General features: G+C 38.7%; 1 protein-coding gene and 1 pseudogene across 2 annotated transcripts; one reads left to right on the plus strand and one right to left on the minus strand.

Annotated features, from left to right (window-relative positions):
• The first annotated feature begins 12,136 nt into the window (after positions 1-12,136).
• Positions 12,137-16,859, plus strand: LOC148195905 (auxin response factor 2B-like; annotated as a pseudogene). Its single transcript, XR_015780802.1, has 15 exons — positions 12,137-12,619; positions 12,701-12,813; positions 12,998-13,093; positions 13,188-13,244; positions 13,335-13,490; positions 13,592-13,676; positions 13,773-13,863; positions 13,946-14,110; positions 14,222-14,341; positions 14,473-14,548; positions 14,640-14,811; positions 14,910-15,831; positions 15,923-16,113; positions 16,213-16,419; positions 16,514-16,859. The product of XR_015780802.1 is annotated as an auxin response factor 2B-like (transcript).
• Positions 16,751-21,186, minus strand: LOC148195906 (transcription factor ICE1-like). Its single transcript, XM_088094428.1, has 4 exons — positions 19,960-21,186; positions 19,288-19,503; positions 18,360-18,527; positions 16,751-18,031 (listed from the first exon to the last, which is right to left on the minus strand). The coding sequence occupies exons 1-4, from the start codon at positions 20,992-20,994 to the stop codon at positions 17,948-17,950; spliced, it is 1,503 nt and encodes a 500-aa protein (XP_087950554.1). The 5' UTR covers positions 20,995-21,186; the 3' UTR covers positions 16,751-17,947.
• Positions 21,187-22,517: the final 1,331 nt, after the last annotated feature.

Genomic DNA, 22,517 nt, shown 5'->3' on the forward strand with positions numbered 1-22,517 from the left:
CTAGGAAATCCAGTTTTGTGAAATTCACGTTCGTTTGAGCGAACGTACCCCAAGCTGACACGTGCCCACTAAATTCTGAACTGGAAGCTTCTTCTGCAACACGTGGCGTGTGTGCATGTGAAGCCATGTGCGTTTTCAGAGAATGATGGGTGCGGTTTCAGTGTATGTCAGAGAGTTTATCAGATTTGGAAATGGGTTTTAAAATGAGATAAGCATGGATTGAGGTGTGCATTAATGGTGATGTGACAGGAAATTTACAGAGTAATTTTCAGGGTCTCACATTCTCCCTAACTACAAAAATTTTCATCCTCGAAAATTTAAAACTTACCCGTGAACAGGTGTGGATACAAGTCTCTCATCGCACTCTCTACTTCCCAAGTTGAGTCACCAGTCTTAGCGTCCCACACTATCTTTACTAAACGAACGTCCTTCCCTTTGTGTAACCTTGTGCGAACGTTCTCAACACGAACTGGTTGCAACTCCAGCGTTCGATCCGGTTGTAGGTGAATGTCTTCCAGTTCTAATACATGAGAGGGGTTGGCTATATACTTTCTGAGTTGAGACACATGGAAGACCGGATGTAGATTTGATAGTTGAGGTGGCAATGCTAATTCATAAGCTACTGGTCCAATTTTCCTCAAAATCTGGTACGGTCCTATGAACTTTGGCGACAGCTTCTTTGGACGAACGACTCTGCCTACTCCAGTAATTGGGTTGAGTCTCAAGAATACGTGATCCCCTGCAGCAAACTCCAATGGCCTCCTTCTTCTATCCGCATAAGATTTTTGCCTACTCAGGGACGTCTTCAATCTCTCCTGGATCAACTTCACTTTGTCAGTCGTTTGCTGGATGAGTTCAGGTCCAGTCAGCACGTTCTCTCCTTCCTGGAACCAGCAAAGTGGCGTTCGGCATTTCCTTCCATAGAGAGCTTCAAACGGCGCCATACCAATGCTAGCTTGAAAACTGTTGTTGTACGTGAACTCCACTAGCGGCAGTATTTCATCCCAGGCGCCCAAGTGATCTAGGACGCACGTCCTCAGTAAATCTTCCAGCGTCTGGATGGTACGTTCGGACTGACCGTCCGTTTGAGGATGATACGCTGAACTCATCTGCAGTTTGCTTCCCAACTCGCCTTGTAACGATCGCCAAAACCGAGATGTGAATCTCGGGTCTCGGTCAGAAATTATGCTTGAAGGCACTCCATGAAGACGAACGATCTCCTTGATGTACAACTTAGCCAAATTTGTCATTGACATCTTCAAGTTTACTGCTAGGAAGTGGGCGCTCTTTGTTAATCTGTCCACGATTACCCAGATTGAATCATGATTTCGAACCGTACGTGGTAGATGGGTCACGAAATCCATAGAAATGCTGTCCCACTTCCACTCTGGAATTTCCAATGGTTGAAGCAAGCCGCCTGGTCGTTGGTGTTCAGCCTTTGCACGTTGACAGGTCAAGCAAGATGCCACAAAACGAGCGACATCACTCTTCATTCCAGGCCACCAGAACGAGCGTCTAAGATCTTGGTACATCTTAGTCATACCGGGGTGTATGCTAAGACGACTGTGATGTGCTTCCTCCAATATGATCCGCTTCAGTTCGCCATCATTGGGAACGCACGTCCTACCCATGTAACGCAGTAGGCCGTCCGTCCCAGCATTGAAATCTTTGGCTCGTTCTGAACCGAGCGCGCTAAATATCTTCACCAGCTCTTCATCCTCTCGTTGCTTCATTCTAATCCGATCAAAGATGTTGCTAGATATTCTAAGGTTACAGCACTTAATGCTGTTCGGCTCCAACTCAAACTGCAACCTTAGATCTCTAAAACTCTCAACCAAACCAAGCTCTTTCACCATCATCAACGATACATGTACTGCCTTCCTGCTTAGAGCGTCCGCCACTACATTGGCCTTTCCAGGGTGATAAAGCAACTCAAATTCATAGTCTTTTAAGAACTCCAACCAACGTCTTTGCCTCATATTCAACTCCTTTTGATCAAATAAATATTTGAGGCTCTTGTGATCACTGAAGACTTGGAACGTTGATCCGTAAAGATAATGCCTCCAAATCTTCAGTGCAAAAACGACCGCTGCCAATTCCAGGTCGTGCGTTGGATAATTGCGTTCATGAATCTTCAACTGACGAGACGCGTATGCTACCGCTCGTCTCTCTTGCATAAGCACACAGCCCAACCCTTGATGGGACGCGTCACAGTACACTTCAAAGGGTTTGGTCGTGTCTGGAATTATCAAAACTGGAGCGCTCGTCAGTTTTTCCTTCAGCTCCTGGAAACGCTCCTCACACAGATCAGTCCAGGCGAACGGCTGATCCTTTCTAGTCAATTGGGTAAGCGGAGCCACTATCTTGGCGAATCCCTCTATGAAGCGTCTGTAGTAGCCAGCAAGCCCAACGAAACTTCTAACTTCTGTGACCGAACGCGGGCTCTTCCAATCCAACACTGCTCTCACCTTAGAAGGATCCACTGAAATACCTTCAGCCGAGACCACATGGCCCAAAAACTGTACCTCATTCATCCAAAATTCACACTTGGACAGTTTTGCATACAACTCCTTTTCTCTCAACACGCTCAGCACTGCCCTCAAGTGTTCTTCATGCTCGGCTTGTGTCTTAGAGTAGATGAGAATATCATCTATGAAAACGACCACAAACTTGTCCAAGTAAGGTCTGAAGATGCGGTTCATATAATCCATGAACACTGCAGGAGCGTTCGTCACTCCAAATGGCATCACTACATACTCGTAGTGTCCATAACGAGACCTAAACGCTGTCTTCTGAATGTCGTCCTCTTTCACCCTAATCTGATGATATCCCGAACGCAAGTCTATCTTTGAAAATACCGTTGCCCCATGCAGTTGATCCAACAAATCATCAATCCTTGGCAACGGGTACTTGTTTTTGATGGTCAGCTTGTTCAATTGTCTGTAATCTATGCACAACCGAGAGCTGCCATCCTTCTTTTTCACCAAGAGCACAGGCGCTCCCCATGGTGATACGCTCGGTCTAATAAACTGCTTCTCCATCAACTCTTCGATCTGCTTTTTAAGTTCAACCAACTCTGCAGGCGCCATCCGGTATGGTTGAACTGAGATAGGTGCGGCTGTCGTCACCAAATCAATGGTGAATTCAACTTCCCGAACAGGAGGTAACCCAGGTATTTCCTCTGGAAAAACGTCCTGAAACTCCTCCAAAATGGACGTTCGTTCCTTACTGCCAATAACGAACGTTCGTTCTTGCCTCAACTTTCCCAGCTCGTGGTCTTCATGCGTCATGATGAGGAAACAAGCAGCGCCCTCCATAATATCTTCTTTCAACTGGCCGAGCGTCACACCCAAATCCTCTTCGTCTTCTTCAGGAAAAATTAACTCTTTAGCTCCACAATCTATGAGAATGCGATTGGTATTCAGCCAATCCATTCCCAAAATTACCTCTAAATCTTTGAGAGGCAAACAGATGAGATTCACTTTGTATCTACGCCCTTCTACCTCAATAGGACATCTAACGCACATGGTAGACGTCCTAACCTCACCAGCTGCTGGTGTTGACACCACCAGGTCAAACTGCATCTCACTCGCTGCTAACCCCAGTTTTTCAACGCACGCCTTCGAGATGAAGGAGTGTGTTGCCCCGAGTCATACAACACACAGCAAGATATTCCATGAAGTAAGCAGGTACCAGTGACGAGCGTACCTGAGCTCGCTGCCTCCGCTCCAGTGATCGCATACACTCGTCCCACTGCTTGAGCTCGTCCCCCTCTCGGCTGATTCCTTCCAGCATTTGGTGGTCTCATTACTGCTCGACCTCCAGAGTTGCACTCGTTCGCTACATGTCCATTCCTTCCGCAACGAATGCAATGTTTTCCACCCACCAACTGAGGGCATGACGAACGGTAATGCGGCCCTCCACACTGAAAACAAGTAATACCACCTTGCTGCCCATACTGTCCGGCAGGAACCAATGCTTGCGATCCGCTTGCGTTCGTGAGCTGATTTGGACGAGCGTAAGGGAATCTCCTCTGACTGGTATTATTCCTTGCTACGATTGGTCCCCTTACACCCTGATGTTGCTTCTTGTGCTTTTCCGCCTCGGCCATGTTCTTCTCCAACACCTTGGCCCTCTCCACCATGGCAGAAAACGTTCGTATGCACAAGCTTGAAATCATAACCTTCAAATCACTTCTCAAGCCGTTCTCAAACTTCCGGCACTGCCACTCTTCATTTGTGGCCATTGTGTTGAAACGAACCAAGTGTTTGAACTTGTTCGTATATTCAGAAACAGACATCCCTCCTTGGACCAATTGAAGAAACTCCACTTCTTTTGCAAACCGAACGCTATCTGGAAAGTATTCTTCATAAAATTTATTCCTAAACACTTCCCAAGTGATGGGAGTTTGGGCGTCCGTCAAGAGAGCTTTTGCGCTCGTCCACCAGTGGCTAGCTTCACCAGTTAATAAATATTCCGTAAATGCCAAACGGTTGTCGTCTGGGCACCTTTTGGCATCATAAATCCTCTCCATGTCCCTTAGCCATTGATCCGCTGCATCCGGAAGTCCCTTTCCATTGAACTTGGCAGGATGATGTTGTAGAAAACTTTCCAAACTCCATTCCGTAGTGGGCTGGGTGGCATTGGAAGAGGACGCTCCTGGCGTGCCTCTGGTAGCAGCAAGAATGTCCATCAATTGCCTCTGCGTGGCTTCCGAACTGGCGCGAGCGGCCTCCATAATCTGCATGGCGTTCTGATTTTGCTGCATCAGAGTGGCGTTCTGTTCCATCAGAGTATTATTCTGCTGTTGCAACCTATCTATCACGGATTCCAACAGCCTAGCGTTGTTGGACGCATCAGTATCATTCGGCGGTGGGGGAGGAGGAAGTCTAGGCGCCATAGGTTCTCTGGTTCATCAGAAAACGAGCGTTAGAATTGTTCAAGAGTTAAAAACAATAACTCACTAAACATATAATAAGCACACAGCAAAAACACAGTGCACTCATATCCTACAGTGTCCTTTTTATAGAACAACAACTGCTCTGATACCACTAATGTAACATCCCAAAATATAGTAATTACCATAATTTAGAATTAATTACAATTAACAGTAAATAAGCAGTCTTTACAATTAACCAAGTTCAAAAGCCGAACGGCTTAAGGTTGCAGAGTTTCAATATACAACTCAAAACAACGAGCGCTAAATAACGAACGGTTTTAGATACAAATAACGTACGCTCAAAATAGGGTTCAGGGATAATTAGGACGAACGGCTTTACAAAATATTTAGCCGAACGTCCTACTAAGCTAACAATTCATAATTCTAATCTATCGAGCGCTCTAAGGCTCGGCCTTCACTTCTACTCCAACTAGATTCGCCTCTTCCAAATTTTCTTCTTCCAGTATTTCTTCAAGGGACGTACCACCATCTGCTCACATCCACAACGGATGGTCATTGCAAGACAGGACGAACGTACATGGACAAGTGACAACACAAGGAAAAACGAAAGGGTAAGCTTATAATATTTAATTCAAACATCCAACGTACACATTCAACATTTCAATGCACACGTACAACATACAATTGAACATATTCCATCAGTAGTAATTTATAAGTATATAATATACGACTGTCCGGACTGTATGAACCATGTAGCTACAGGCGTCCTTGCACCCGAGTGATGTAGTAACTGGGATACCCTCAACAGCTGCCACTCGAGGTTAATCCTTCGCCCCTGCTAAGTGAGGGATACGAAAGACCTCCTGCCATTCCCACACATGACTACTCCTTCTACGTGAAGATGAGCATCACGGAATATCAGGATGGACCAAGCCAGCATTAGCTAACCATAGTCATACTTTACCAATTCAATCTTTCAATATATATATATATGAGACGTTCCTCCCTGGAACGCTCGTCCAAAATCCAACATCATAAATTCAGTTCTCATAGTGTTCACACTTTAATTTACCATATTCCATCATCTTTTACATCATTAGATTCAGGAGTCAAAAATGACGAACGTTCAGTCCAATGAAGGGTGAGGACGAACGTCCAAATGAAGTTACTGGATAATCAGTAAAAATATATAACGAACGACTTTCTGTTTGACCAATTAAATGAACTGACTCAACTTTGAAGTGTACTGGTACTTAGAAAAATATTTGGGATAAAAACTCGCACCAGATTTAATGCACAATGGAGGATCAAGAACACTTAGAATTATTTTTGAAGAGACTTGCATATGAAAACCACTGCCAGGAATTGAACGAACGTAAAGAAAATTGAATATTTAATACTTTGGACGAACGCTGTTTTATCAAATGATTATTCAATTAGAACGAACGCTTGGTCTGAGACATTGCGCAATTTAGAACGAACACTCGTTATAAGACCGAGCGCTATTTTAGGACGAACGCTCGACATAAGGCCGAACGCATTTAAGGACGAACGCTCGACATAAGGCCGAACGCTATCAAAAGACGAACGCTCGACTTAAGGCCGAACGCTATCGAAAACGAACGCTCGACTTAAGGTCGAACGCTATCAAAGACGAACGCTCGACATAAGGCCGAACGCTATTACGAACGAACGTTTCGACATAAGGCCGAACGTTCTCATTTCAGCATTGTTTAATTTAAGGCGTACGACAACTCTACGTTGAGCCGAACACTCAAACATAGTAACTCAATAAGGACGCTCGTTCTCACACCGAATTCTTCCCAAATGAAAGAATTCAATTCTAAGCCTTTGCAGGGAAACCGAACGGTATAAGACCGTACGGTGACGAGCGTTAATTATCATAGGGACTTTCTCAGATACAGATTTTTCAACCTTAACAGGATTCCAGATTTTTCCAACTTATCTTAACTCAATATTTCTCATATAATTCATACTTTGTAATTTTAAATCAACACAATTTCCAGACTTTATACAATTCACATTAATCATTCACATTCATACGTATCAAATACACTCATACATCACAGCCAACACATATTCCATGCATCCAGTTCAATCAACGTTCATTCATACATGCTAAAATCAACATATTTATCATACATACAGTTCATATCATACGTTCATGATTCATACAAGTATAAATTAAATTTATAAGCTTCCCTTACCTGGATAGCAGTGTTCGTTCTAAAAGTATCACTTGGACTTGCCCAACTTATGGTTTTCTACCCTCCAAGATCTTTCTTATTCTCTTCAACTAAGCCTAACCAAAGAAACGTAAACGATATCAACTTAAGCCCTTGCAGGTAACTGAATCTGGGTTCGAAAGAATTCCAGAAACGAGCTTATGAGTTGGAAATCTTACCGTCAACAGAATCTGAAGTTGTTCGGACCAAAATGAAGTTCACGGCGTAAGGAACGTTCCTACGGTTCTGAATGTTAAACGGAGAAGAGATGAATGAGTAACAGTAGAGAGAAGTTTTAAGGTTTCTAGAGAGAGGTTGGAGAAGATGAAGGATTTGAGTTCCGAGGAAGAGGATGAGTGGTGCAGGTAAGAGAGAGAATTCTAGGAAATCCAGTTTTGTGAATTTCACGTTCGTTTGAGCGAACGTACCCCAAGCTGACACGTGCCCACTAAATTCTGAACTGGAAGCTTCTTCTGCAACACGTGGCGTGTGTGCATGTGAAGCCATGTGCGTTTTCAGAGAATGATGGGTGCGGTTTCAGTGTATGTCAGAGAGTTTATCAGATTTGAAATGGGTTTTAAAATGAGATAAGCATGGATTGAGGGGTGCATTAATGGTGATGTGACAGGTAATTTACAGAGAAATTTTCAGGGTCTCACAAAATGTAATATAGTGTTTTTGAAATGAATAATGTAAATGATTATGAATTATTTTATGTGAGAAATTGTGATAATATATACTAACCATGACACGTACTTATGAATTAATGTTTGAATTTATTCATGTTTTATTTGTTATGATATTGTTATAATTGTATGTAGTACAAAAATAAGTGATATAAGATAGAAAAAATACCTTCAGTAAATCTAAAATGATTTTTTTCATGTGTGATTCATCTACTTTTTTATTCTTAAACAATGAAAGTGTTATGTGTTTTGAGAGATATATTTAATTTGGTTTGGTATAAAAAAAATGAGGATATTATTTCAATTAATCTTTAAATTAATCAATTATACATGACTCATGTGCATGATATGAATTCCTAGACATGATTTCAGCCTAGATATGAAAAATTTTATGATATGTGTGGTAGACACAAATAGAGAGAATATGTGAAAGATGACAGAGGTGAGTGAAAAGCTGGAAGTTGTGTGAATTATTTTCAAAATAAAGAGGTCCCACATTCTTCAATTTACGAAGAACAACACTGTTTTTAGCAAGTGACCTTCTCTGCAACTTCACTGTAGTAAAACAATAATATTTAGGTTTAATGTCTCAATAGGTCTCTATTTTTATTCAGAATTTGAAATAGGTCCCTTTATTTTTTGGCGTCTCAATTGGATCCTTATTTTTGTTAATTTGATGCAAATAAATCCTTTCCGTCAATTTCATCAAACGGCGTTAATGAATGTGTGACGTTGCCTTACACGTGTCAATACTGTTCTCAGGCCACGTCACACATTCATTAACGCCCTTTGATGAAATTGACGGAAAGGATTTATTTGCATCAAATTAACAAAAATAAGGACCCAATTGAGACGTCAAAAAAATAAAGGAACCTATTTCAAATCCTGAACAAAAATAGGGACCTATTGAGACATTAAACCTAATATTTATCTTTAAGTATAATTTTTATTTGTGGTGTAATTTTTGTTGTGGAAAGAAATTGTAAAATGAAAGAAAATAGGGATTAAAAGGTAAAAAGTTAAGGAGGTCGGGAAATTTTGTAGTGGGTGCAGCTATGCTCTTTTGACATTTTGATATTTGAAAGTGTTTTTGAGACACAAAACGAAGGAATATTCGTCTCCTTGTTGGTTTGGACCATACAAATACAATACACTTCTGCTCTGCGGTGCTGTTCCAACGGAGGTGGGCCCCATCACTACTCTCTCTAGTCTGTGTCTCCACGTGATATGCCTTTACCTTCATTTTCTTTTACTGTGTCTTGTATCGTATTCTGGCAGCATGCTCTCTTTTCTTCCCACAATTCCTTTTTCCTTTTTCAAAATCTTTTATTTTTTTCATTTAAATTAAATAATAAAAATTAATATTCGTTTAACATTAACCATCTAATTTTTTTGGAAGTTAAAATTAAAAAAATATCCACGTTGTCCCAAACCAACCTTTGTTTCTCCATCAATGTCCTTTTGTTCTGTCAGATTGGTCGGCCAACAAACCGTTAAAAATAATCGAAAATTCAAATACTGTGCTCATGTTTTCACATCTCAACTCAACTGTTACTGCTTTAATTTTTATTACTTTTCTTCACACCAGATGACATTAATTACTCAGTTCTTATTTTTTTTTATATTTTCTAACAATATTAAAAAAATAATGATATCAAGTTTCTCTTATTGTTTTGTTCTATCATCTATTTTGAAATTTATTCTTTTTACTCTTACCTTAAATTAAAAATGTACACATAAATAATATTTATCTTCAATTCATAGATAAGACAACAAGTCTTTTAAATGTTATGATATTTTAACATTAAGAAAATATTTATGACATTACATATGATACGAGGTGGAAACAAGAAGATATTTTATGTGTGCACATTTTCTTCAAAATGCTTCTTCCACTTATATTTATACTTATTTAATAGAATTTTTTTAATTCCATGTATTTTATATATTTTAATATCAGTCAAAATTTAATGGTTTGTGCTAATCTAGTAACAGACTTTATGAAAGCGAAATAAAACTTTATACTTAACGAGTTTCGCATAAATCTGAAGTCAAAAGAAACAAGAAATAACGTGTCGCAAAAGTAACACTATGCAAACCTTAAAAAGTTCAATAAAGAGGTTTTCATGCAGTTTTTATCTTGTTTATCATCAAACATTTAAAAATAAAAACCCAGACAGTTAAACGAGTATTTCGTGTCTTTTTTTTATATAAATAAATATTTAGAAAAAAACACTACAAACACAATACATTTAATTATTTTTAAAGAAAAAAAAATAATTTTATACAAAGAAAAGACTAGAAGTGATTTTATTTATAATTTGTATTTGCATATTTATTTTGTGTGTGTTGAAAGGTACATGTTTTACTGGCTTATTTTCTTTTTCATGCATGATTTGAATAGAACATAACTAGACAATGATAAGAAATTTGCTAACAAAAGGACACTTGTAGGTGGTCAAACTCACTTAATATAAAATTACATATTGACCAAATTATATATTAATATTTTGGAATCGTGTACTTAGAAGAAACAAATAGATTTGAATTGTATTACAATGGAGAATTAACAAAATAAAAAACAAGTTGTTTTTATAGGAGAGACAACGCAAAGATGTTCCTGCAAAGAAACTATTAAACCATGATAACAGTGCAAATATTTTCAACTCTGTCATACTGGCTAAACTCCACATACCCACCCTAATTTAAGAAGAGTTAAGAAAGATTAAAAGGATTGGAAAGAAAGATGAATTTGGTAGGGTGTGAAGTGTTTGGCATGTAATGTAATATTGCAATAATCACTTGTCCCCCTAATATATACATGTCTCTCACGGTATTTATGTGTATTTAATACGTGTGTAATTGAAACAAGACGTGTCGTGTTGTAATTAGTTTAAGCGAGAAATTCTATTCTATACATGTATGAATCGTGGCTGGCATGAGTTCAGGAATTCTTTTTTCAACTCAGCGATAACAAGAACATCAACATGTCTTTTTGTACACTTGTAATCTTCCATTCATTTCCTGCTTCCAACATCAGAAAAATGAACAAGGCTGTGTGGTTTATTACGATCTCCTCGGATGTATTTACATGTGTCGCTCACAAAGTCTGGTTCTGTTCGTGTGTGGTCCGGGGCTGTGGCGAAGGGAAGAAATTAATATTTGAAGATCGCGCACGTATCTATTTGTTGTGAAATAATTTGAGAAATAAAATAATAATAGTAAAGTATATTAAATATATCTGTGTGAGATGGTTAAAAATGGAAAATAGTTGCGTATTAAAAAAGGAAATACAATAGTTGAACTGTGTGCTGGTGACGAGTATACAGAATTGTATGTGTGGATATTCTTCGTAGACTTTGTTGAACTTGAACAAGTTTTATTGGGCTTTTGACTAGAGAGTTTCTGGACTAAATGAAATGAGGTAAAATTAGTAAAAGGAAGAAATTTTAGAAAAGCAAGAGAGAATTTAAAAGGGATATTCTATTAATGGGAGTTTCCTAGTTTGAATGAGAAAATGAAATGAATAAATATTATATTATAATAAAAAAGAATATAGGAGATGAGTAAAATGAAGGTGGGAGATTTGGATATGGTGAGATGAAAGAAGGAAGTTGAGTGGTTAACGCAAAATGGATAAAAAGAAAAATGGTAGATGGAAAGAGGGTTTGGATTGCGATATGAAAATGCATAAATGCAATGGCCATTAAGATGGATGGGATAAGAGAAAGATGAGAAAGACCCAAATGGGGGCGACAACTGCTGTTCAGTCTTCACAGTTGTGTGGTGCCCTACCGTCCTGCCGCATCAAACTTCTTATCACAATTCTAAAAATAAATAATAATAATAATAATAATAATAATAAAACAGCTAATACCACTGCCAATTTATTAAATGGCTAAAAAAAGAAAAGAAAAAAAAACAGAAAAGGGAAACTATGGTTAAGTTGCGCGGGTGGTGTTAAATGCACCCTCGTTGCAAATGCATATCGCTGCCCGTTCACAGCAAGACAACGCCATTTCCCAATAAAAACAGTGCAACTTTCCCGCCACCGTCAAGACAAACGGCGTTATATGCCTCGTCCAATAACTCATCCGCGTCTGTTAACGCCGTTAGAACAGACGTCTTTCACTGTCCAGGAGCCGTCAAGGAGATCGCGCTGCCTTGCCAGGGAAAACAATCCCACCTGGTGTAGCCGGTTCCCAACGGGGCTCAACCGGTAAAAGCCGGTTGCTTATAGTGGTTAAGAATTGACCGCGGTTTAAATGATTGCACGCTGTTTTGACCACTCTGGTTAAGTCTCCCCTTCCGACACTGGTTCTGGTGCTGCAATGCGAGCCATTTATCAACTCGGAGACAACAAATAAAATATAAAATAAAATATAAAAAGAGAGACAGAAGGAGATAGAGAGAGAAACAAAGAAAGAGAGAGAGATTGGTTGAAAGGGTGCTCCGAAGGTAGAGAGAGATACACAGAGAGAGAAAAAAAGTTTCTGTGAATTCGTGTTTCTTCTTCGTGTGCGTTAATTTGCTCGCACGGTTTGAGGATTTTTTGCTTAGATTCTGCAACAGTGAAGAGAAGCGGAGGCTCCGATCTTGCCATGTGGTGTGCGAGAGATCTGTGAGGAGCTTCAACGGAAAAAAAATGGCGTCGTCGGAGGTATCGATCAAGGGAAATTCGGTGAACGGTAAAGCAGAGAACAGTTCCGGTGGCTTCAACGGCTGCAACGATGTTAGGAACGCTGGAGGAGAGCTTCAGAATGCTTCTTCCTCATCATCCGCCAGAGGTAACGTGGTTTTTTCCGCGAAACCATTACTTCGTGCCTTGTGTCGTGTTTGGCTTGACGATGACATGTTTTTGGTTTCAGACGCGGAAACAGCGCTTTACAGGGAGCTATGGCACGCGTGCGCGGGTCCGCTGGTGACGGTGCCTAGAGAAGGAGAGCGCGTGTTCTACTTTCCTCAAGGACATATTGAGCAGGTGAGTGTTCTTCCACCGGTTCGGTGAGAGGTAGTTCAGATGCGGCGCTACTCGGCGGAGTTCCGCTTCTGGCGCTGTCTCTCGCAAGCGGACTTGGTTTCTACAGTGAAATTTGGTGTACTTGTGTTTTCTATATTTGGTTTTGAACACGAGTGTTTGTTTTTATGGCGCACACGCACATTAGGTGGAAGCGTCGACAAATCAGGTAGCGGAACAGCATATGCCGGTTTACGATCTACCACCGAAGATCCTTTGTCGGGTCATCAACGTCATGCTCAAGGTAGCAATGGTTAATTTTTCGGCTTTAGAACTGAGTTGGTGGATGAAGTTATAAATAACATGGTACTTATTTCTTTTTTGGCGAAATTTTTCAGGCGGAGCCAGACACAGACGAGGTGTTTGCCCAAGTAACCTTACTTCCTGAGCCAAATGTAAGTTAATTAATTTATTTTTAGTTTCTGGGTATGGAGTAATTCCGCAACGCCGTCGTCCTTATGTTTCTTTGTGGATCTGGATGATAGCAAGACGAGAATGCGGTGGAGAAGGAGGGTCCTCCGGCACCGCCTCCCCGGTTTCACGTCCATTCGTTTTGTAAGACACTTACGGCTTCTGATACGAGTACGCACGGTGGATTTTCGGTGTTGAGACGACATGCTGATGAATGCCTTCCCCCGCTGGTTGGTTTGCTATTTTTTTACCATTTTACCCTTCCACGTGCTTTGTTTGTTTTGTGTGCTGAAGTTGGGGGTGTCTTCCCCTGTTTCGTGTTTGTTGGCAGGACATGTCAAAGCAGCCACCTACCCAGGAGTTGGTGGCCAAGGATCTGCACGGGAACGAGTGGCGATTCAGGCATATTTTTCGGGGTGATTATTAATTATTAACTACAGATCTTGTTTTTTAACTTCGTGTTCTTACGTTTTTTTTGTTTTTCCTATTATAATGAGTGGATTTAATTTCAGGTCAACCGCGTAGACACTTGCTGCAAAGTGGTTGGAGTGTTTTTGTCAGCTCCAAGAGGCTGGTTGCTGGGGATGCGTTTATATTTTTAAGGTTTGTTAATTATGAATAGGGTTTTAGATTCAGTTGGTTTAGTTTGCTTTCTCGGCAGACGGACTAATTTGGGAACTTTCAGGGGTGAGAATGGGGAACTTCGAGTTGGTGTTAGGCGTGCAATGAGGCAGCAGGGTAACGTTCCCTCCTCGGTTATCTCGAGCCACAGTATGCATCTTGGTGTTCTTGCAACTGCTTGGCATGCCATATTGACTGGAACCATGTTTACCGTGTATTACAAACCTAGGTTTGTACCTTGTTGTTCCTTGGACAACCGCATGGACATGAATGAATTTGAGTATTTTCTTTTCGTTGTTTCCGTACGCAGCATTTACAGTAATGTCCAATTTATTTACAGGACTAGTCCAGCCGAATTTATAGTTCCGTATGATCAATACATGGAATCACTAAAAAACAATTACACCATCGGGATGCGCTTCAAAATGAGGTTTGAAGGTGAAGAGGCTCCCGAGCAAAGGTATGAATGTGTAGCTTTTTTGTTTTCCTGATTAAGATGTAATTGTCTATGTAACTTATCAGTGCTGTATTATTATTGAACATATAATTGTAACGAAAGAAATTACTAGACTTGAAATGACTACTTTGTAGGTTTACCGGTACCATTGTGGGAATAGAAGATGCTGATCAAAAAAGGTGGCCTAACTCCAAATGGAGAAGCCTTAAGGTTGCATTCCGGCTGTCAATTTTCACTATGTTATCTCTCTGTTGAATTTGACATGTTATAATGGAGTTTCCTTTATGTGATGTTTTTCCAGGTGAGGTGGGATGAAACTTCTAACGTACCTCGTCCTGAGAGAGTTTCCCAATGGAAAATAGAGCCCGCTCTCGCTCCTCCTGCTCTTAACCCTTTACCAATGCCCAGGCCTAAAAGGCCTCGATCTAATGTGGTTCCATCATCCCCTGATTCCTCTGTTCTTACCCGTGAAGGTACAGACAAGTTACTTTTGATATTTGATATATACAAGATTTTAATCTTTGCTATACATTTGAGTTTGCAAAACCTGATATTTGTTGGTGATTAACAGCATCATCTAAAGTGAGTGTGGACCCTTTGCCAGCAAGTGGATTCCAAAGGGTCTTGCAAGGTCAAGAATTATCGACCTTGAGAGTAAATTTTGCCGAAAGCAATGAATCTGATACGGCAGAGAAGTCTGCATGGTCATCTGCTGCAGACGATGAAAAGATTGATGTTGTTTCCACCTCTAGAAGGTATGGATCAGAGAGCTGGATGTCAATGGGAAGGCACGAACCAACTTATCCAGATCTGCTTTCTGGCTTTGGGGTTCATGGAGATCAGGCTTCCCATCCATCGTTGGTTGATCAAAATGGTCCTGTAGCTAACCTTAGTAGAAAACATTTTTTCGACCGCGAAGGCAAACATAATGTTCTTAGTCCTTGGCCTGTAGTGCCATCTAGTCTATCACTCAATCTATTGGACTCTAATACAAAAGTCTCTGCTCAAGGTGGTGATCAAGTTCGAGGGAATTTGAGATTTAGCAGTGCATTTGGTGACTATACTGTGCTTCATGGACACAAAGTTGATCATTCGCACGGAAACTTTTTGATGCCACCACCACTGTCAACTCAATATGAGAGCCCTCGTTCTAGAGAACTGTTACCCAAACCAATATCAGGGAAACCTTCTGAGGTATCAAAACCGAAGGACAGTGACTGTAAGCTATTTGGCATCTCACTTCTTAGTAGCCCCATTGCTCTGGACCCTTCTGTATCACAAAGAATGTTGCAATCGAGCCAGTTGGTCACATGCATACCACACATCAACAGCGCACATATGAAAATGACCCAAAGTCTGAGAATTCAAGGGGATCGAAACCGGCTGATGGTGTGCTGATTGACGACCATGAAAAGCCTACGCAAACTTCTCAGCCACATCTGAAAGATGTTCAACCCAAATCTAATGGTGGTTCTGCTAGAAGTTGCACTAAAGTACGTCCCCCTTTCTAATCTGATTTTAACTTGTAAGCATCAACAAATTTTTCAGGAAAAGTTTAATGCTTTTTTTTTTTTTTTATTTTAGGTTCACAAGAAAGGGATTGCACTTGGTAGGTCGGTGGACCTCACAAAATTCAGTGCATATGATGAATTAATTGCTGAATTGGATGAGCTATTTGAATTCGGAGGTGAATTAACATCTCCCCAAAAAGATTGGCTTATTGTCTACACTGATAATGAGGGCGATATGATGCTTGTTGGTGATGATCCTTGGCAGTAAGAATCTCTGATTGCACTCCTTAGGTTTATTCTATACTGGTGTATTTTTTTTTCTTGAAAATGACGCGTGATGTTGCATAATTCTATTTAATTCAGGGAATTTGTTGCTATGGTACGAAAAATTTATATCTATCCCAAAGAGGAGATTCAGAAAATGAGCCCGGGTACCTTAAGTTCAAGGAACGAAGAGAATCAATCGGCTAGTGAAGGTGCAGACGCTCAACAAGAAAATAAATGTCAGCTGAATCATTCAGCTTCAGAGGCCTGATAATTCGTATAGATTTTGATTTCCATAGCTTCCAGGTAACTTCATAATTTATTGTGTTCCCCATGTATGAATTTTGAATCCAGTTTACTGGGAGAATCTGATGGTATAAAATGTGTTGTCTTGATACAGATTCCGAACTGGAGTGAGTGGAAAGTAGTAGGTGACTGTCATAAAGCCATCCCCAGTTGGAGAATATGACCTGAAGAAGAAAATTCTAATTCTGGACCTGACTGTTTTATAAAGTGACTGCTTGTGTTTGGAATCAGAATATGGATGGCATGAAGGAGTATCCATCCAATTTTGGACCTCGTCGTTGAAGTAGTAGTATTAGTATATATGCCTTCCCTGTTAGAAACTCCTAATATAGTAGTATGTAATTTCCTACCCTGTACATAGTTTTACTCTTTGCTTCCTTAGAACCCGAACTCATTAATGTAATTAAGTTCATATACAAGGGCGGTGATCTGATTTTAAATATGATTGTCTCTTATTTTAGTGGGGTAGTTTGTGCCAGTATTGTGAACTCGTGGAAATGACTGGATATTTAAATATTGATTGATATGCTTTTGGGGATGTATAATTTAATTTTGCCTCGAAGTCTTAGTCTATTTTTGTGCTTGGTGTTTTGGCGAGTGCGGCCATTACCGTCATATCACGGGCGGTGTGGATTGAAGTCGAAGTCATGTCAGGAGAGAAGAAAGTGGACACTTAGGTCTGGAAATCTTTGATGGAGGATTTGAAAATTCTTTAGTGAAATGTATTTGTGGTTATTTGTGACGGCACTGCTACTTGTGCTGTGGTCCTATCTGGGATATGTGGAACGTGGTTACGTGATAAAACTTCATTCCTTGAAAGCACCATAGTTCAATATCCAATAATAATTTTTCAAAATTATAAAATTGGTTGTACTTTTCTGAACAAGAAACATACTCTGTATGCCCACGTTGTGGACCTCATTATTTTCCGTGGTTCTGTCCTTTATGTCTCATAAACATTGGCCCAGGGAATTCATTATTTATCTACACTAAAAGTAGCCTACAGTGGGGACTGTGTTTGGCCAAACCTTTACTCTTTGCTTAGATGCATGAGACCCCATTAATCGGGGCCTCTTTAGAAGCAAGCATTCAATTTTCAGTTTTGTCTAGTAAAAGTTCTTTTTTCCCCCCTTAATTTTCATCTTTATCTCCTTTTCATTTTTTTATTGTCCAGCATTATTAATTGAAGATGAAAAAAAGAGAGAAAACATTGCATTAAAGTTTCTGTCCCTAATAATTGTACAAGGAAGAAAATGAAATCGTAGAAACAATCTTGACACCAACATGCATTTTCAGAATGTCCCTACACCTAGTGAAGACCATCATCAGATTTCGTTTCAACTTCAACAATCAAAAAGGTCCCAAATTTAGCAGTGCTTTTAATTAGTAAATAAATTTTCTCCTAGTTCAATTGAGCAAAAAGTTAGACGAGTCTGTAAAGTACACTTGAATTTTGAGCATCAAAAAAACACTGGGATTGCTAGATTGACCATTTGGAAAGGTAGTGCCTGTAGCTTCTTTCTTGCCACTAGATCATGCCATGGTAGCCAGCCGAATCTAATAGAACTGCTTTTATTTGCTCTGGATGGACATCTTGACGTTCGCTACATATCTGATTGAGAGAAGAAAAAAATTAGACCTCAGAATAATAATAATAATAAAAAACTCATCAATTCATAATAGCCATGGTTTTTTATTCCTAGATATCATCTCAATACAACTTTCAACCTTAATTATAAAGCAAGGAATGTTCCTGGGAAGACATAAAATAAAATATGAAGAATTAGTGCATCTTGTTTGTTGAATTTTATAAGAATATTCTATAAAGCATGATTTATGATAACAGTATAAAAAAAGTTTGATATGAATAGTGAGTGCATTTGAAATGATGCACATGGTTTGATTTTATAATGAGGATTAAAGAATAGAAAAAGGTTGACCTGAGCTCGGAGAATATCCATGGCAAATCCATTGAAATAGGTGATGACAGCTTGGTGGATGTCTATGCCAAGGTTGTCGAGAGCCCTCATGGTACACAGCAAGAGACCAGGTTTCCTCTCACAACACATCTGAATCTTTACACCTCCTTCACTCAACCCAACATCAACCTATATTTCCCGCCAAAACTTTTCTATTACTTTTCATCAACTCAATCATGTCAAATGCTAATTATTTTCCCTATCTATTTATTAAGGAATAAACTTTGACTTTTAATATGTTAAATGGTTTTACTCATTAACAACTGAAAAGAAATTCTTAAAACAACTTCGCTTTTATGAATTTGGCTTAAGAGTAACATTACTAAATTCAACTTTCTCCGTTCCTAATTAAAAACTGATACTTTAGTAAAGATGAATCTTTGCAGACCTTTTCTAATGTATAATACTTCAAAATATATTAATACTAATATTTTAAAACATATTAAAAAAAATCAATCTATCAAAATAGACATATTTTGAAGACACGAATAATCAACAAAGAACAATAAACAAGGTTCTTACTTTTCTGAAAATGAACTCTACCTTGAATTTCCATTTTAAAACTCATATATATATATATAAAGTTTGGGAAATTTCCAACTTTTGGGATGAATTTAAACTCTTAAAACAAACATATACTCCATCGTTTTCTCTAGTTTAGTTTTTAGATTAAAGAATATAAAAGGAAATGAGAAAGATACTCCTTTTCATGCAATCATGCACTTCCAAGAACAAGAAAGAGCTAACCTTCTCATTTTTTTTTTTCTTGTCGTGACATATATGATATTCATACCCAAATATAGGAACAGAAATTAAGAAAGGCATGTGAGTTGAAGCATATATATGGGAAAAAAGAAGAAGTTCCAGAATAGGGCAAGCAATACATTACCCTCACAGGTTGGCCATTAGGGCTTGGCAATGAGCTGAGAGAAAGTTCTTCTTGCATACTTGTTGGTAATTTGGGCGTCAAGGGATGAAGAAAGCTTGAAGTCAATGAAGAACCAGCTGGTGTTGTTGACTCCAATTCATTGTGAAGGTCACCAATCCTTTGCAGAAGTTCCTTCAAATACTCTACTGCATCCCCCAGTATTGAAGCTCTGTCCATCTTAGTTTTAAACCAAACTTATCAAATAGTTCAACAAATCCATGCATATCATATCCACCATAGAGAGCTATGGAACCATGATAAATGTTGATTAGCTTCTTCTATAAACACTACCTTGCACAATCACTTGTTATGTATTTGTTGATTTATTAGTGGATATTATGAATCATGTATAGCCTATAACATGATTGAGTAACCCTAGTTCCTAAGAAAAAAGTATCAATGAAGTGGTGCTTAATCATTCCATATCATCATGAAACTTACATGTTTTTTTCTTATTTTCTGTGTGTTTTTAACTAGTGCTGTGCTACAATGTTTGGAATTGAAGTTTCTGCATATGGTGTCTATCTTTAATTAGACAAGATTGTATTGAAGTAAAAGTCTGACATGAAAAACAAAACCGAACGTAATTGGATAAATGCAGCAAGTTTGGTGCTAAAGAAAATTAAGTCTTACTTTGCTGATATTGGGAACAACTGATCTCAGCATGTAGAGTCTGTCATTGAGCTTCTTTCTTCGCCGGCGTTCGGCCATCAAATTCTTCGCAGGTATCCCTGTCTTCTTCTTGCCCTTTTGATCCACGCCGCCAGTGACGGTGCTATTCGCATTCGAGCTGTTTCCGCCGTTCCTTCCACTCTCTTCCATCTCACCACTCTCATCAGAATCAAGATTCAACCCGGACCCTTCATCCTCTCCATTATTACAAGTCTTCCTCTTGCTACTATCGCCATTCCCTTTACTCTTGCCTTTGCAGTTATCTTCCATGCTTTTCCTTAGTGCTGCTCGCTTCTGAAAAAGTGTTGGTTGCACACCTGATGGAGGGAACGATTCAAGGGGTTTCAGTACGTTGGACGTGCTCAGAAGCAAGGCCTTTCTTGAACCCTCCACATGATCAGAGTCAACGATATTCTTGAATCCGGGAAATCCAACACCGTCTTGTTGGGGAGGCATTGCACACAGGGTTGCTAAATTTGGAAGGGCGAACTGGTTATTATCATTTGAGCTGGAGAAGACACCACCATGATGAACCTTGTTCAAAGCATGAGGATCAAGAAACCCCACATCGGAACCCGCTCGAAAGGCGTGGTCCAACGGGTAAAAGAAGGGTTTGGGGGTGAAGAAGTTGTGCCCTTGAGATAGGTCAAGGCTGGTGGAAGAAGAGAAAGCGTGTAATGGTTGGTGTTGATGGAGTAACATGTTATGAGCGAAGTTGGTGGAGAAAGCCGTGTCTGTAACATGTGAGTGAATCTGGGTGGTGCTGTTGGGCACGTGCCAGTCTTCATGGATGTCGGAGATGGGTTTGTAGAAGCAGCTTAGCTCGTTGGCGTTTGGGTTTGACCATGAAGCAGAGTTTTGTTCTTCTGTCTCTTGCATCCAACCAGACATCATTTGATGTTGTTTTCTTTTGTTTTTGACAAATGATGGCTTGTGTTTTGCTTGGATGGGCGTAGAAGAATTGAAGAAGAGAACTTTGCAGAAGGAAAAGGGCATCAATATCGGTGTACGTGTATCGTCTCTCTTCTTAAATAAACACAATATATAAAAAACATCATCTTTGTTTAGTATTTAACAGAAAGCAATCCGAGGAAGAAGACTAAAATTGAAGAAACATTCCAGTGTACGTAACTTTTCAAATTGAAAATTTGTTAATATAATTTAAAAACTGTTGTTTGTTTGTTTTATATATATTATTGTGAGTACAGGGAATATTGTAGAAAAGAGAGGGAAATGGAATATATGGGTGAAAGTAATGTATATGAACATTCATATGTGTCTTGTGAAGTCTTTAATTCAACCCTATCCTTTATCTATTATATCCTTATCTACTATAAGGTATAACCACTTCAATGTCATTCAATTATTTTTCTTCATTCAAAATTTATTCAACACGAATAAATCAACTACTTCTGTGTATAGTCTTTAAGGTTAATTTACTGCCAATTCCTTTATGTAGTTGTTTAAGAATTATTGCTTTTCTTAAATGATAAAGTAACCGTTTTAGTTTCTTCTTCTTAAAAAGGTTCATGTTCTACAAAAAAAATTGTTACTTCATCGTAAAAGGTTGTTTCTTAAAGTGAGTTTCTATCCGATTAAGTTAAAAGAATAAAAATGTATATTTTTGAAGTTTCTTTATTATTAAGAGTGATATAGAATACATAACATAATTTTTAACGAAAAATAATATGTTAATACAGATTTTTTTAATAATATTTTGATTTAATATTATACATGTCATATTTTTTTTATTAAATATAGAATATATCAGCACAATAACAAATAAATAATAAATCAGTGAAAAAATATATGTTAATATAAATTTATTTAATAACATTTTAATATAATATACATGTCATTTTTTTATTAAATATGTTAGCAAAATAACAAATAAATAATAAATAAGGAAAATAATAACACTTGTGTAAGAAAGTTACAAAAAAATCTAAGTGAAAATATATTTTTTTCATTTTTAATATTATAAGAAACTCAAATGGTTTTTGTTTTTATATCCTAGATTTTTCTCAAAATAAAATAACTTAAATATATTTGTAGGTGCAATGAAACGAATGAATTCTGAATTTAATGTAAAGAACTATTATTTTGTTTTTTGATAGAATGAATGTAAAGTTTATTAGAATTGTGGTGAAGTATTTGATATTATTTGAGTATGGTTGGAAAGTGAAAGTAGTGTAGTTGAAGAATGGATGTAAGGGAAAGTATTAGGAGGCAACATGCATGTGTGATTGAGGGAGAGAATTGAATGCAATGAATAGAAAAATGAAATGAAAAGATATTTGAAAAGGTATAGAAAGCAAAGAGGGACAAGAATCTTAAATAAGTTTGAGTGAGTGAAGGTATGGAAAAGGAAGATACTCCTTACTTTATTGTTTCTCTACTAACCTCGTGAGTATGGGACATGCCTCTTAATTTCCCTTTCCCTTTCTCTTCTGGGGTATGCCACCCCTAATTGTGGGACCTTCTTTCTTATTACAATATTTATAACCAATTTTTTTATT

The sequence above is a fragment of the Vigna umbellata genome, chromosome 7 (assembly GCF_029865625.1).
Source record: "Vigna umbellata cultivar VRB3 chromosome 7, Vumbellata_1.0, whole genome shotgun sequence".
Taxonomy (NCBI): domain Eukaryota; kingdom Viridiplantae; phylum Streptophyta; class Magnoliopsida; order Fabales; family Fabaceae; genus Vigna; species Vigna umbellata.

Bases quoted from the DNA above. Each gene is read 5' to 3' on its own strand.
- LOC148195906 (XM_088094428.1), bottom strand. From the start codon at position 20,994: ATGCCCTTTTCCTTCTGCAAAGTTCTCTTCTTCAATTCTTCTACGCCC. The intron at 18,528-19,287 runs GTAATGTATTGC...CGGGAAATATAG, and splicing joins CTAATGGCCAACCTGTGAGG to GTTGATGTTGGGTTGAGTGA. The intron at 18,032-18,359 runs GTCAACCTTTTT...TCTCTCAATCAG, and splicing joins TGGATATTCTCCGAGCTCAG to ATATGTAGCGAACGTCAAGA.